We start from the raw sequence: 15,578 nt of genomic DNA, 5'->3' as shown, positions 1-15,578 counted from the left end.
ATTTTTACTATTTTCTACATTGTAACCCTAGTGAAAACCTTTTTGAAAAACCAACCCCTCTGTCGACTGTAGTCTACACAGCTCTACTCTGCAATGCAACCCAACAATAATCGCCCAACAACATTTATTCAGTAATCAGCACTCTGCAACATCAAAGACTTCTCCTCTGGGACTTATTTGTAAGTGACACTGAAGAGGTTTGTGTGGAGGTTGTCGTGGGACAACTGCTTTCTAGGATGCCAGTCAGTTCAAAAGCGCATGTTTTCTCAGGGAACTGCCCTCCCCACCCACCCATATTCCTTAAATAAATAGGCATAAGCTCTTTGCCAGGGAGACCCTAAGCCAACCGATTGGTTACGGTGCCAAGACTCACATTTGGGAATCAGAGGCCTCTTTCCTGTCTTTGAGGCTTCTTTCTCCTAGCGACACACGTTCCAGGTGTGTGTAATGTATGGCACGGATTTATTTAGGAAGACCCTGATAACGGGGATGATTGAGAAGCATCTCTTGTGAACGCTCCCAAGGAAGCTACATTTCCTGAATGTTCTGGTGGTTTACGGAGTAGAGTCTCCTTCACATGGTAGAAGCATCAACCCAAATACTCATAGTTGAAGTAAAGATTCACGGTGGGTTTATGTTAGTGGTCGTATTCTTGCCTTGACTGTTAATGACAGGTGTTTTGTAGGCTTTATTTCGCTGGTCCTTAAACGTCTGTCCATATTAAGCTACATTTTTGTGCTGCAGAATAGACACTCTTCTCCATTCACCCACCCTTGTTGTTACCAGTCTTATATCGCCCCCTCCCTTCTTCTCTCCAGGCCAGCCATGGTGAACAGCCGGGTGGAGGCATCAGCCGTGGCGGTGACAGGCGGCGGCTCGTCAGGCAGGTCCTGCGCGGGCTGCGGCGGGCGCATCGCCGACCGCTTCCTGCTCTTCTCCATGGAGCGCTACTGGCACACGCGCTGCCTCAAGTGCTCCTGCTGCCACGCCCAGCTGGGTGAGATCGGCACCACCTGCTACAGCAAAGGGGGCATGATCCTCTGCAAGAACGACTACATCAGGTGAGCATCAGGGGAGGCAGCATTCAAATCAGAAAGGACTGGGGTGGGAGTGGTGGATGCAACACGGTAATAGCTTCACCTCTGGTAGGCCAGGTGTGGTGTCTGCATTCATTTTGGTCATGCAGTTAAAGGAAAGAGATTTGATTGCAATCAACCCTACTAGAGTGACAGATATGGGGAATGCGGAATTACGTGGGGGAAAGTTATTTGACTATGTTATACAGCAGTCTGCAATGACTGTAGTTTGTAGGTTAACGGTCTCAGATGTTTTAGCTAACGTCAACCATTTTTGACATGGACAATGAAAATAGAAATTAAAAGTTAATAGTGAAAGTGCCACAGAAATCCACTTTCCACAACTGATCACGTGTGATGAGTCTTAATGTTTGTCCAAACAAGCACAGACGGCTCTGAAACAGGTGGAAGAATGGAGGAATGTGTCTTTGCACATGTAAAGGCACCAAGTGTTCGTGTGTGAATGTAAACCGGTATGGCAGGATAAGAGCGACAGGAGGGTGTTACGGAAGGGGTATAGGCACACACCAGGGTTGTGTGTAGGGCCGGGGGAGCAATGGATTTTTAACAGCAACTCTCTAACCTTTCAAGACATGACCAACTGTCTCAATACTTTTTAGACATTTGATGACAAAACCTTAAGGAGTTGCGTAAGGTGAGAGGAAACCGGGAATAGACTGCACATTAGCCAATTCCATCACCACTGCATTGCTCCTACTCCTACTCTTAATTTCTTGCCCAATCGTGTGTGTGTGTGATGCCTGGTACACTGAAATGTATGTACCTTTTCAATACTACATGAAAAAAGGTTTGTACAAGAATTGTTACTTTGGGTTCTTCCATCAAATGTGTCTGACGTTTGGAAATCAGCTAAATCTATTGAACCAATTAGAAAAGTAAATTTCCTGAAGAAAATGTGGTGTGCATGCTAGATTGTGAAGGATCCATTGATTGATAGGATAGCCTGAACATGTGAAAGTTGTTTTTTGATGCTAATTTATATAGGCTTAATTGGCCAAGGATTATTTTAAATAGCTACCATTATATTACTGGGGTTCTAATTCAAATCAATTCCAATTTTATTAGTCACATGGGCAGAATACAACAGGTACCTTACCGTGAAATGCTTACTTACGAGCCCCTAACCGACTGTGCAGTTTCAAAAAATACGGATAAGAAATTTTAAGTAACAAGTAATTAAAGAGGAGCAGTAAAAAATAACAATATATACAGGGGGGTGCCGGTACAGAGTCATTGTGCGGGGGCACCAGTTAGGTGAGGTGGTACTTACATGTAGGTCGGGTTAATTAAAGTGACTATGCATAGATTACAATAGAGAGTGGCAGTGGTGAGGGGAGGGGCAATGTGAATAATCTGGGTAGCCATTTGACTAGATGTTCAGGAGTCTTTTGGCTTGGGGTCTTTTGACTTTTCAGTCTCCTGAGGGGGAAAAGGTTTTGTCGTGCCCTCTTCACGACTGTCTTGGTGTGCTTGGACCACGTTAGTTTGTTGGTGATGTGGACACCAAGGAACTTGAAGCTCTCAACCTGCTCCACTGCAGCCCTATCGATGAGAATGGGGGCGTGCTCGGTCCTCATTTTTTTCCTGTAGTCCACAATCATCTCCTTAGTCTAGATCACGTTGAGGGAGAGGTTGTTGTCCTGGCACCACAAAGCCAGGTCTCTGACCTACTCCCTATAGGCTGTATCGTTGTTGTTGGTGATCAGGCCTACCACTGTAGTCATCTTCAAATGTATTGATGGTGTTGGAGTCGTGCCTGGCCATGCAGTCATGAGTGAACAGGAAAGTACAGGAGGGGGCTGAGCACGCACCCTTGAGGGGCCCCTGTTGAGGATCAGCGTGGCGGATGTGTTACCTACTCTTACCACCTGAGGGCGGCCCATCAGGAAGTCCAGGATCCAGTTGCAGAGGGAGGTGTTTAGTCCCAGGGTCCTTTGCTTATTGATGAGCTTTGAGGGCACTATGGTGTTGAACGCTGAGCTGTAGTCAATGAATAGCATTCTCACGTAGGTGTTCCTTTTGTCCAGGTGGGAAAGGGCAGTGTGGAGTGCAATAGAGACTGCATCATCTGTGGATCTGTTGGGGCGGTATGCAAATTGGAGTGGGTCTAGGGTTTCTGGGATGAGGGTGTTGATGTGAGCCATGACCAGCCTTTCAAAGCACTTCATGGCTGCAGACTTGAGTGCTACGGGTCAGTAGTGATTTAGGCAGGTTACCTTAGTGTTCTTGGGCACAGGCACTATGGTGGTCTGCTTAAAACATGTTGGTATTACAGACTCGGACAGGGAGCGTCAGTGAAGCGTCAGTGAAGACACTTGCTAGTTGGTCAGCGCATGCTCGTGTCATTGGGCAGCTCTCGGGCTGTGCTTCCCTTTGTTGTCTGTAATGGTTTGCAAGCCCTGCCACATCCGACGAGTGTCAGAGCTGGTGTAGTACGATTCGATCTTAGTCCAGTATTAACGTTTTCCTTTTTGATGGTTCGTCAGAGGGCATAGCGGGATTTCATATACGCTTCTGGGTTAGAGTCCTGCTCCTTGAAAGCGGCAACTCTAGCCTTTAGCTCAGTGCGAATGCTGCCTGTAATCCATGGTTTCTGGTTGGGGTATGTACGTACGGTCAGTGTGGGGACGACATCATCGACGCACTTATTGATAAAGCCAGTGACGACAGTTACTAGGAGCGCCGCCTCTGGGTGAGCGTTTTTCTTGTTTGCTTATGGCGGAATACAGCTCATTCATTGCCATCTTGGTGCCAGCCTCAGTCTGTGATGGTATGTCAACAGCTACAAAGAATATAGATAAACTCTCTCTGTAGGTAGTGTGGTCTACAGCTTATCATGAGAAACTCTACCTCAGGCGAGCAATGGCTCGAGACTTCCTTAGATATTGTGCACCAGCTGTTGTTTACAAAAATGCATAGACCGCCGCCCCTTGTCTTAGCAGACGCCGCTGTTCTATCCTGCCGGGTACATCTTATAACCAACCAGCTGTATGTTGATATTGTCTTTGTTCAGTCACGACTCTGTGAAGCATAAGATGTTACAGTTTTCAATGTCCCGTTGGTAGATTAATCTTCCCAATAGCTCGTCCATTTTATTGACCAAAGATTGCATGTTTGCGAGCAGAATTGAGGGGAGTGGGGGTTTATTCGATCGCCTCCTACTCCTCAGAAGGCAGCCCGCTCTCCGGCCTCTCTTTCGCCGCCATCTCTTCACGCAGATCACTGGGGTCGGGGCCTGTTCCCGAGGGAGCCGTATATCGTGAAAGAAGAAAAATGATTGTGCTAGTCCGTGGTGAGTAATCGCAGTCCTGATGTCTAGAAGTCATTTTCGGTCATAAGAGACGGTAGCGGCAACATTATGTACAAAAATAGTAAAAAATAAGTTACAAACAACGCAGATAAATGAACAAAAAAACACAATCGGTTGGGGGCACGTAAAGCGCCTTCTGCTCCGGTGCCATCTTACTAATTTAATTACTAATTGAAACCCATGTTAAGTTAGGCAAATTTGAAATGGTTATCATTCAAAAAGGTATGTAAAATATGAAGGCAATCTAAGTTGCGTCAGTCTCAACGTTGGTTTGGTGTTGATACTGTAGCTTAAATGGTGGAGGAGATGCATGCTCAAATTTCCAAATGCTTCCCAGTCTATGGGACTTGTATTGCCATTGAAATGCATTGGGAGCTCATTTTAAATTGTTTTGTAGTATAAAAAGTATAAATAATATCAAAATATTTTCTCAAGCAGTTGGGGAAGTCTGCACATATGTAAGTTGGTTAGATGTTAATACTGTCGCTTGAGTTTATTTAAGCGCTAGATCTAACCAATCAAATAATAATGAGTAAGTAAGAAAGCGAGAGTTTGGCATTGCTTTGCATGCACACCTAATTAGTTAATTTGCCCAAGTTTATCATGAGACCTAAACGGAATGCATCAGTGATTCGTATTCCCTCAAACCTTCTGAAGAGGCAACAGCACAGAAATGCCCGTCTGTGTGCGCGCGTGGCACGTGTATGTCTACCAACTTGTGTAGCCGTTAGCAATGCTAATGATAGGCTAACCATCTTTAGGTAGATGAAAAGGCTTTCACAAATGCCTTCTCAATTAAAAGTTAGACTACTTTGTGGTTATGCCTACCTGACAGAATTTGCATCAATCCACTGGCCATTTTGTTTTGCAAACTCCATCACATGTGGTTTAAGCATTGTTGTGGACTTAGAACATCCAATTTATTATTTTTTTATACAAACCATTTTGATAATGATAAATCTGCTCTTTTCAATGTATTTATTTTTGCCGTGGTATCGTTTTGGTATTGAGTATCATGATACTAAACCTGGTATTGGTATCGAAGTCAAAATTCTGGTGTGTGTGCGCGCGCACGCGTCAGAGAGGCTGGCTGATATAACACAGACAAGGGATTGTGTGGGTGCCTGCGTTGGCACTGCCCAGGCTCTAGCGAGATCTGGAGCAGTCTGAAAACCCACGGCCCAAAAGCGCCCGCACGGAGGGAGGCCTCCTGGATAGTGCTCTGGGCACTTTGTACATTTGTCCAGTAATAGTTCAGAGGATTTAAAGCCACTCCCAGTGGAATTAATAAAGCACTTATACTTCACTACTACACTGAACAAAAATATAAACGCAACAAGTAAAGTGTTGGTCCCATTTTTCATGAGCTGAAATAAAATATCCCAGACATTTTCCATATGCACAAAGTGTAATTTGTGTACAAATATGTTTACATTCCTATCAGTGAGCATTTCATCTTTGCCAAGATAATCCATCCACCTGTCAGGCGTGGCATATCAAGAAGCTGATTAAACGGCATGATCATTACACAGGTGCACCTTGTGCTGGGGACAATAGAAGGCGACTTTAAAATGTGCAGTTTTGTCACACAACATAATGCCACAGATGTCTCAAGTTTTGAGGGAGCATGCAATTGGCATACTGACTGCAGGAAGCTCCACCAGAGCTGTTGCCAGAGAATGGAATGTTCATTTCTCTACCATAAGCCACCTCAACGTCATTTTAGAGAATTTGACAGTACGTCCAACCGGCCTCACAACCGCAGATCATGTGTAACCATGCCAGCCCAAGACCTCCACATCCGGCTTCTTCACCTGCGGGATTGTCTGAGACCAGCCACCCGGACAGCTGATTAAACTGAGGAGTATTTCTGTCTGTAATAAAGCACTTCTGATTGGCTGGGCCTGGAGCTGCAGTGGGTGGATCCAGGCCCACCCATGGCTGCGCCCCTGCCCATTTATGTGAAATCCATAGATTAGGGCCTAATTTATTTATTTCAATTGACTGATTTCCTTATATGAACTGTAACTTAGTTAAATTGTTGCATGTTGCATTTATTTTTGTTCAGTATATGTGATCTTCAAAATATGTATGGTTGCGAAATGTAATGTACTGTATTGCTTCAATTTCACCTTGACGCCTGTGCCAATAACTCCTCATTGCAACCATCACAGAATGAGTGGGAATTGCATAAGTGTTTTTGCCCCCAAAATACCTATGTTAATTAGCCATATGGATCGACACCATTTAATATAACAAGTATCTGGTTTTTCTGCACTGCTGCTTAACGATCGTCAAACGTAGTGCACACTCGTGGAAAGAACCTTGTGTCCATGCACGCTCAAGGTCCATCCTCACAGACTTTTGTAACTCATACCGGTATGCAATTCGCAGCATATCAAATATATCAAATAACTGTATAATACAGTTGGTGGGTCATTGCCAAGTGACCCGGTGCCAATGAGGTCCGATAAAGGGAGAGGGAGCTTTAATTAGGGAGAACAGGGTTCTTCTCTGGCACTTGCTTATTAATTTACTGTTTGGATTAAGATCAATAGGGCAAGGGAGAGAGTATAGAGGGGGAGGTATAGCAGCCAAAACCGGTATGGTAGGCCTCACAAGGAAGAGGGTGTAATGAGAGCAGGAAAGAGGCTTCCTATTAAGACTGAATGGTTTAACTGTTTACACGCTAGGGGCACTGAGAGATGGTCCGATTGGCTCTGGGTAGTCAATACTAAATGTGGTGTGAAGGTTTCTTGTAAGTTGCATGTAAACTCCGCAAAAAAAGAAACGTCCTCTCACTGTCAACTGCATTTATTTAACGCAAACTTAACGTGTAAATATTTGTATGAACATAAGATTCAACAACTGAGACATAAACTGAACAAGTTCCACAGACATGTGACTAACAGAAATAGAATGTGACCCTGAACAAAGGGGGAAGGGGGGGTCAAAATCAAAAGTAACAGTCAGTATCTGGTGTGGCCACCAGCTGCATTAAGTAATGCAGTGCATCTCCTCTCATGGATTACACCAGATTTTGCCAGTTCTTGCTGTGTTACCCCACTCTTCCACCAGGGCACCTGCAAGTTCCCGGACATTACTGGGGGGGGAATGGCCCTAGCCCTCACCCTCCGATCCAACAGGTCCCAGACATGCTCAATGGGATTGAGATCCAGGCTCTTTGCTGGCCATGGCAGAACACTGACATTCCTGTCTTGCAGGAAATCACGCACAGAATGAGCAGTATGGCTGGTGGCATTATCATGCTGGAGTGTCATGTCAGGATGAGCCTGCAGGAAGGGTACCACATGAGGGAGGAGGATGTCTTCCCTGTAACGCACAGCGTTGAAATTGCCTGCAATGACAACAAGCTCAGTCCGAAGATGCTGTGACACACCGCCTCAGACCATGACGAACCCTCCACCTCCAAATCGATCCTGATCTAGAGTACAGGCCTCGGTGTAACGCTCATTCCTTCGACGATAAACGTGAGTCCGACCATCACCCCTGGTGAGACAAAACTGCGACTCGTCAGTGAAGAGCACTTTTTGTCAGTCCTGTCTGGTCCAGCAACGGTGGGTTTGTGCCCATAGGCAACTTTGTTGCTGGTGATGTCTGGTGAGGACCTGCCTTACAACAAGCCTACAAGCCCTCAGTCCAGCCTCTCTCAGCCTATTGCGGACAGTCTGAGCACTGATGGAGGGATTGTGCGTTCCCGGTTTAACTCGGGCAGTTGTTGATGCTATCCTGTACCTGTCCCGCAGGTGTGATGTTCGGATGTACCGATCCTGTGCAAGTGTTGTTACACGTGGTCTGCCTCTGCGAGGATGATCAGTTGTCCGTTCTGTCTCTCTGTAGCGCTGTCTTAGGCGTCTCACAGTACGGACATTGCAATTTATTGCCCTGGCCACATCTGCAGTCCTCGTGCCTAAGGCACGTTCACCCAAATGAGCAGGGACCCTGGGCATCTTTCTTTTGGTGTTTTTCAGGAGAAAGGCCTCTTTAGTGTCCTAACATTTCATAACTGACCTTAATTGCCTACCGTCTGTAAGCTGTTAGTGTCTTAAGGCTAGAGCTAGCCAACATCTGCTGAAATGTTAGAGTGCGAAATTCAAAAATATTTTTTTGATATTTAACTTTCATACATGCACAAGTGCAATACAGCAAATTAAAGCTTAACTTCTTATTAATCTAGCCATCGTGTCCGATTTCAAAAAGGCTTTACAGCGAAAGCACACCATTCGATTATGTTAGGTCAGCGCCAAGTCGCAGAAAGAGATAAAATTAATCACTAATCTTTGATCTTCATCAGATGGCACTCATAGGACTTCATGTTATACAATACATGTATGTTTTGTTCGATAAAGTTCATTTTTATATCCAAAAATCTCAGGTTACATTGGCGCGTTATGGTCAGTAATATTGTGCCTCGAAAACATCCAGCAAATTTGCAGAGAGCCACATAAATTTACAGAAATTCTCATCATAAACTTTGATAAGATACAAGTGTTATGCATAGAATTAAAGATATACTTCTTCTTAACCTCTCTGGGATATGTGGGACGCTAGCGTCCCACCGGCCAACATCCGGTGAAAATGCAGAGCGCCAAATGCAAATAAATTACTATAAAAATTTTACTTTCATGAAATCACACATGCAATACACCAAATTAAAGCTACACTTGTTGTGAATCCAGCCAACATGTCAGATCTGTGTTCAATACCGGAGGAAAACAAAGTGTAGCTAGCTTTCAGGTTACGCGCCTCTAACAAAGAGTACACTTCCCTCCAGCTTCATTCTGAACAGTGCTACTTCTTAATTTCTCAAAGGAAAAACCTCAACAAATTTCTAGACTGTTGTCATCCATTGGAAGCGATAGGAACTGCAAGAAGGTCCCTCAGAAATCTGGATTCCCAATGAAAACTCATTGAAAAGAGTGACCTAAAAAAAAAAAAAAAAGATCTAAATGGTTTGTCCTCGGGGTTTTGCCTGCCAAATAAGTTCTGGTATACTCACAGACATGATTCAAACAGTTTTAGAAACTTCAGAGTGGTTTCTAATAATTTTCATATATTATCTTCTGGGCCTGAGTAGCAGGCAGTTTACTTTGGACACGCTTCATCCGGACGTGAAAATACTGCCACCTATCCCAGAGAAGTTAATGCAACCGCTGTGTCAGATTTCAAAAAAGCTTTTCGGAAAAAGCACACCATGCAATAATCTGAGTACAGCGCTAAACCACAAAAACAAGCCATACAGATAGCCGCCATGTTGTGGAGTCAGAAATAGCGTTATAAATATTCACTTATCTTTGATGATCTTCATCAGAATGCACTCCCATGAATCCCAGTTCCACGATAAATGTTTGTTTTGTTCGATAAAGTTCATCTTTATGTCCAAATACCTCCTTTTTGTTAGCGCGTTAAATTCACCAGGCACGGACGTAAGTCCAGACGAAAAGTCAAAAATGTTCTATTACAGTTCATAGAAACATGTCAAACGATGTATAGAATCATTCTTTAGGATGTTTTTATCATAAATCTTCAATGTTTAAACCGGACAATTCCTTTGTCTTTTAGAAATTAAAAGGAACGCAGCTCGCTCTCACGGCCGCTCGCCTGACTTAGCTCATGGCATTCTGCCAGACATCTTAGTCAAACAGCTCTTATTCTCTCCCCCTTCACAGTAGAAGCCTGAAACAAGGTTCTAAAGACTGTTGATCTAGTGGAAGCCTTAGGAAGTGCAATATGACCCCATAGACATTGTACACTGCTCAAAAAAATAAAGGGAACACTTAAACAACACAATGTAACTCCAAGTCAATCACACTTCTGTGAAATCAAACTGTCCACTTAGGAAGCAACACTGATTGACAATACATTTCACATGCTGTTGTGCAAATGGAATAGACAACAGGTGGAAATGATAGGCAATTAGCAAGACACCCCCAATAAAGGAGTAGTTCTGCAGGTGGTGACCACAGACCACTTCTCAGTTCCTATGCTTCCTGGCTGATGTTTTGGTCACTTTTGAATGCTGGCGGTGCTTTCACTCTAGTGGTAGCATGAGACGGAGTCTACAACCCACACAAGTGGCTCAGGTAGTGCAGCTCATCCAGGATGGCACATCAATGCGAGCTGTGGCAAGAAGGTTTGCTGTGTCTGTCAGCGTAGTGTCCAGAGCATGGAGGCGCTACCAGGAGACAGGCCAGTACATCAGGAGACGTGGAGGAGGCCGTAGGAGGGCAACAACCCAGCAGCAGGACCGCTACCTCTACCTTTGTGCAAGGAGGAGCACTGCCAGAGCCCTGCAAAATGACCTCCAGCAGGCCACAAATGTGCATGTGTCTGCTCAAACGGTCAGAAACAGACTCCATGAGGGTGGTATGAGGGCCCAACGTCCACAGGTGGGGGTTGTGCTTACAGCCCAACACCGTGCAGGACGTTTGGCATTTGCCAGAGAACACCAAGATTGGCAAATTCTCCACTGGCGCCCTGTGCTCTTCACAGATGAAAGCAGGTTCACACTGAGCACATGAGCACATGTGACAGAGTCTGGAGACGCCGTGGAGAACGTTCTGCTGCCTGCAACATCCTCCAGCATGACCGGTTTGGCGGTGGGTCGGTCATGGTGTGGGGTGGCATTTCTTTGGGGGGCCGCACAGCCCTCCATGTGCTCGCCAGAGGTAGCCTGACTGCCATTGGGTACCGAGATGAGATCCTCAGACCCCTTGTGAGACCATATGCTGGTGCGGTTGGCCCTGGGTTCCTCCTAATGCAAAACAATGCTAGACCTCATGTGGCTGGAGTGTGTCAGCAGTTCCTGCAAGAGGAAGGCATTGATGCTATGGACTGGCCCGCCCGTTCTCCAGACCTGAATCCAATTGAGCACATCTGGGACATCATGTCTCGCTCCATCCACCAACGCCACGTTGCACCACAGACTGTCCAGGAGTTGGCGGATGCTTTAGTCCAGGTCTGGGAGGAGATCCCTCAGGAAACCATCCGCCAGCTCATCAGGAGCATGCCCAGGCGTTGTAGGGAGGTCATACAGGCACGTGGAGGCCACACACACTACTGAGCCTCATTTTGACTTGTTTTAAGGACATTACATCAAAGTTGGATCAGCCTGTAGTGTGGTTTTCCACTTTAATTTTGAGTGTGACTCCAAATCCAGATCTCCATGGGTTGATAAATTTGATTTCCATTGATAATTTTTGTGTGATTTTGTTGTCAGCACATTCAACTATGTAAAGAAAAAAGTATTTAATAAGAATATTTCATTCATTCAGATCTAGGATGTGTTATTTTAGTGTTGCCTTCATTTTTTTGAGCAGTGTATATTGGATAGGCAATGAGTTGAAAAACTACAAACCTCAGATTTCCCACTTCCTGGTTGGATTTATTTTCAGGTTTTCGCTTGCCATATGAGTTCTGTTATACTCACAGACGTCATTCAAACATTTTTTGAAACTTCAGAGTGTTTTCTATCCAAATCTACTAATAATATGCATATATGAGCTTCTGGGCCTGAGTAGCAGGCAGTTTACTCTGGGTATGCTTTTCATCCGAACGTGAAAATGCTGCTCCTATCCCAAACAGGTTTTAACGACCGACCATTCCACAATAATTGTTTATGGTTCATTGAACAAGCATGGGGAAACAGTGTTAAACCACTTTACAATGAAGATCTGTCTAGTTAATTCGTAAAAATCCAAATATCTTTGAAAGACAGGGTCCTAAAAAAGGGACGTTTCTTTTTTTGCTGAGTTTACTTACTTGGTCACGCTCCAAGGAGGAGGCTAAGTGTTTGACAGGAGCAAGGCAATATGTAGTTCACCAAAAATAGTCCAATAGCGGATCACATTGTTTTCTTACGCTTCACACCAAACAGACATTATCACTGGCACCTACAAAAGATATTCACTGACTCGTGAAGAAAAATCCTTAATCCGTGTTCTTCACCAGTTTCAGCTGAAACATATTTCTGGGCTCTCCCAGTAGCCTGCCATGGACTTCATCTACAGCTCAACCCCCACCTGGAATCTGTATTCGCCAGCTGAGCACCACAAGACCTGAGTCACGTCGCAGCACCACCACCAGCACTATTCCATGCTGCATCCCTCCCATTCAGTCCTTCTGGACTCCTACTTAATTCATGACTTCAACCACTTCTCTGAGAACTATTTAGCATTAATTGCTTGAGTTGGTTCTAGTTAGGATCGGGAAAGGGTAAGCTGAATAGAATCAGCTGTTGAAGGCCGAGAGTGGTACTGAACCACAGCATCATTGTCATTGACCAAGTCACCACATGTTCCCAATCTGTTGAAGGTTAAGTGGTTGCAGTTGTCTGACACAGTTTGTTTGGGTTGACCCGCAGGCTGTTCGGGCACAGCGGGGCATGCAGCGCCTGTGGCCAGTCCATCCCTGCCAGTGAGATGGTGATGCGGGCACAGGGCAACGTGTACCACCTCAAGGTAAGACTAACTTCAGCCTGAAAGTAAAGCCCGACGCCAACAGAATCTGCAAAAGTTAAATATTTAAGGGCCCTTTGACCCATGCTTCTGTTGCTCATTCTTAAACTGGTTCATTAAACAACTCCTTCCTCCATTTTTCCTTTGTCCCTCCCTCTGCAGTGTTTCACCTGTGCCACCTGTAGGAACCGGCTAGTGCCGGGCGACCGCTTCCACTACGTTAACGGCACCATCTTCTGTGAGCACGACAGGCCAGGGGGCGCTCTACTCCGCAGTCACATGACCCCACTGCAGGGGAACGGCATGATGCCTGACCAGAAGGTATGAGGATGTGCTCCGGACCGTGTTTTGATAGAACTACACAGTTTGTGGTTGATTGTCCCTTATGTGTTAAGAATCCATGTGGTTTAATGAATGAATTTACTGTTTTGGTAATAGTTTTTGAAGGTGGTGTTGAACTGTGGTTGTCTTACGGTCTTTGCGTAATCAATGCTTATCATTAATCACCTCTTTCTCCTGATCTCAGGTGTGCTGAAGAAGGATGGATGACAAAGCAACGTGTGCCTTTTCCCCCACATCCTGCTCTTCCTCCTCCATCTTTAAGTTTGTCCTACACCATCCATCCCTTCGTTCAAATATTCCAAAATCCATACTCCGGATACTGCTGCCAGTGTCCAGTGGCTTTCTTAACACGTCATTCCCAACAAAATGATTTTTCTTCTGTTCATAGAGAATCATGTTCTCAACCTTCAAGGGGAAGATGCTGAGGAGGGAAATACTATTGATGAGGATGATTTATACTGTCAAGCCAGTGTCCATGCCCTGAGAGGAGGACTATGGCATTTTCAGTGATGGACCATTCACTTTCCTTAGCCAGCACATAACACTACAGGGAGAGAGATGACACGGACTAATACGGAAACACGTATAAACTGGTTCTGGTCAGGGGCTCCTTCAACCAAGCTACAGTATACTGACTCTTAAAACAGGAAGAGCACATTCAAACAAGACAGGCTACACGAATACACAGATGCACCACTTTCTGAGCTCAGACTCTCTAGACCCTGTCATGTGTTGCGAGAAACAGGAAGTACTGTGGTTGCAGTGCTATCCTGCCGTAGCTGTGGTTCACTCGACTGGTGAGTTGGGCCGAACAAGTAAAGATCAAATACACCTGGCTGGATGTCTCATTTACATAAAAAATATATACTCTGTGTACAAAATGTAAGAAAGTCTATAGAATATTCATCAAAACACACCTTTTAGTCCCATGATTCTTTTGTACTACAAGTGGTTGCCTTTTTGTAGATTTTCTTTGATATTTAGTTATGTTTTCAGGTGAAAATGGCTTCTGGGGTTAGGACATTTACTCATGTTTATGGGAACATAGAAATTATGCATTTTGTAATTTGTCGTTTTTCAAATATTTTTTACTCCAGTGACAATTGTAATTCCAACATGACTTCGCAGCAGTGCTCCATACGTCCTAAATGTATTCTCGTATGTGTGGTGGTGGAAGAGGAGAAGGTCCAAGTTGAACTGGTCCACATTTAACCTGGGTCATGTTGAGTAGGGCTCACTGTAGCAGTTTCTGAAAAGAAAAATAAATGTTTCTTATTGCAGAAGTTCAGGTAGTCCCTACCTGGTTCAGGCTGTTTTCTTCCGTTTGGTACCTACTGAACACGATCCAGGTTGAGGGAATAGGGGAGCGGCATGGGGATGGAGAGAAGTAATAACTGTATATATTTTTTCTAGTGCTATAATTGTATTGTGTGCTCTATGGTTGAATTTTGTCGTTGTGTGGCCTTTGTCTCAAGCAGAGGCCCATTTCAAATGCTGTAAAACATTTCATAATAACTATACTCATAATACCGCAAGTCACCTGTGTCACGTCTTAACGAGTGGGTGATTCGATAATATTTACGTGCCACAGGATGAGGGAGAGTGGCGTGCATGTGTGTAGCGAGGTGTGACACATATCCCTTTCAAACCGAAACGTAGCTTCGGTAATGCTCCAGGACTTGGACTAACATGGCTGATTTCAAAGACTTGATCCGGGGCCATTACAGAAGATATCTAAGTGGTATGTGTTAAAGGCCCGGGCTTTTGCTGCAGTCCTGGGCCGGAGTCTAATCTGGTGTGCCGGCCTAATTAAAAAGGGAGGGACCCCTTTCCCGTGGGTGCTTAGAGGAGCAGTCCAGCTGTTGACTTTACAGCACTGCAAAAATGCAACAACAAACGGAAGAAATAAGCGAACCTTTTCCTTCACCGTTCTACTAAACTCCATAATTGTATAACTGTTCTGTTTCTTTACAATGAATAACATTTTCACTTAGTTGCTGAGTTCTGAACTTGGTAGTTGGAGTAGAGGGCCCTATACTCATACTACTGAATTGCATTTTGCAATAGTTTTTTGGCACGCAAACGCTCCTCAGATCTTATTTAATTAGCTCATTAAATTCCATCTTTTTGTAGGTGCCTTTGGCCTAGAAATCACAAGGTGTTCTCTGCCAGTCGGCTTTCATGATCCTCTTTTACTTATCGTTCCGTGACTTTTCTGCGGCGAGAAATGAAAACCAAACTTGCAACAAAGAGGATGAAACAAAAAATCTATGGAGTATCCAGCTGTGACTTTAAAAAAATAATATGCCATGAGAAAACTCTTACCGTAAGTGGTGTGTCTCTGTGCCTCAG

The 15,578-nt window shown here is 44.6% G+C and overlaps 1 protein-coding gene across 2 annotated transcripts in view; it reads left to right on the top strand.

Annotated features, from left to right (window-relative positions):
- The window catches only part of LOC120021273 (LIM domain transcription factor LMO4-B-like), a 44,126-nt gene extending 29,365 nt beyond the window's left edge, over window positions 1-14,761 (top strand). The window contains exons 2-5 of one of the 2 annotated variants that reach the window (XM_038964948.1): window positions 819-1,061; window positions 12,791-12,887; window positions 13,047-13,205; window positions 13,411-14,761. In XM_038964948.1, coding sequence (XP_038820876.1) covers window positions 826-1,061; window positions 12,791-12,887; window positions 13,047-13,205; window positions 13,411-13,419 — 501 coding nt within the window. In that variant the 5' untranslated portion in view covers window positions 819-825 and the 3' untranslated portion in view covers window positions 13,420-14,761. Of the gene's footprint in view, window positions 1-818; window positions 1,062-12,790; window positions 12,888-13,046; window positions 13,212-13,410 lie in introns of those variants that run through there. The other variant, XM_038964949.1, reaches the window with a different exon arrangement.
- Window positions 14,762-15,578: the final 817 nt, after the last annotated feature.

This window comes from Salvelinus namaycush, chromosome 26 (assembly GCF_016432855.1).
Source record: "Salvelinus namaycush isolate Seneca chromosome 26, SaNama_1.0, whole genome shotgun sequence".
NCBI classification, from domain to species: domain Eukaryota; kingdom Metazoa; phylum Chordata; class Actinopteri; order Salmoniformes; family Salmonidae; genus Salvelinus; species Salvelinus namaycush.
This window is presented reverse-complemented; position numbering and strand designations above follow the sequence as displayed.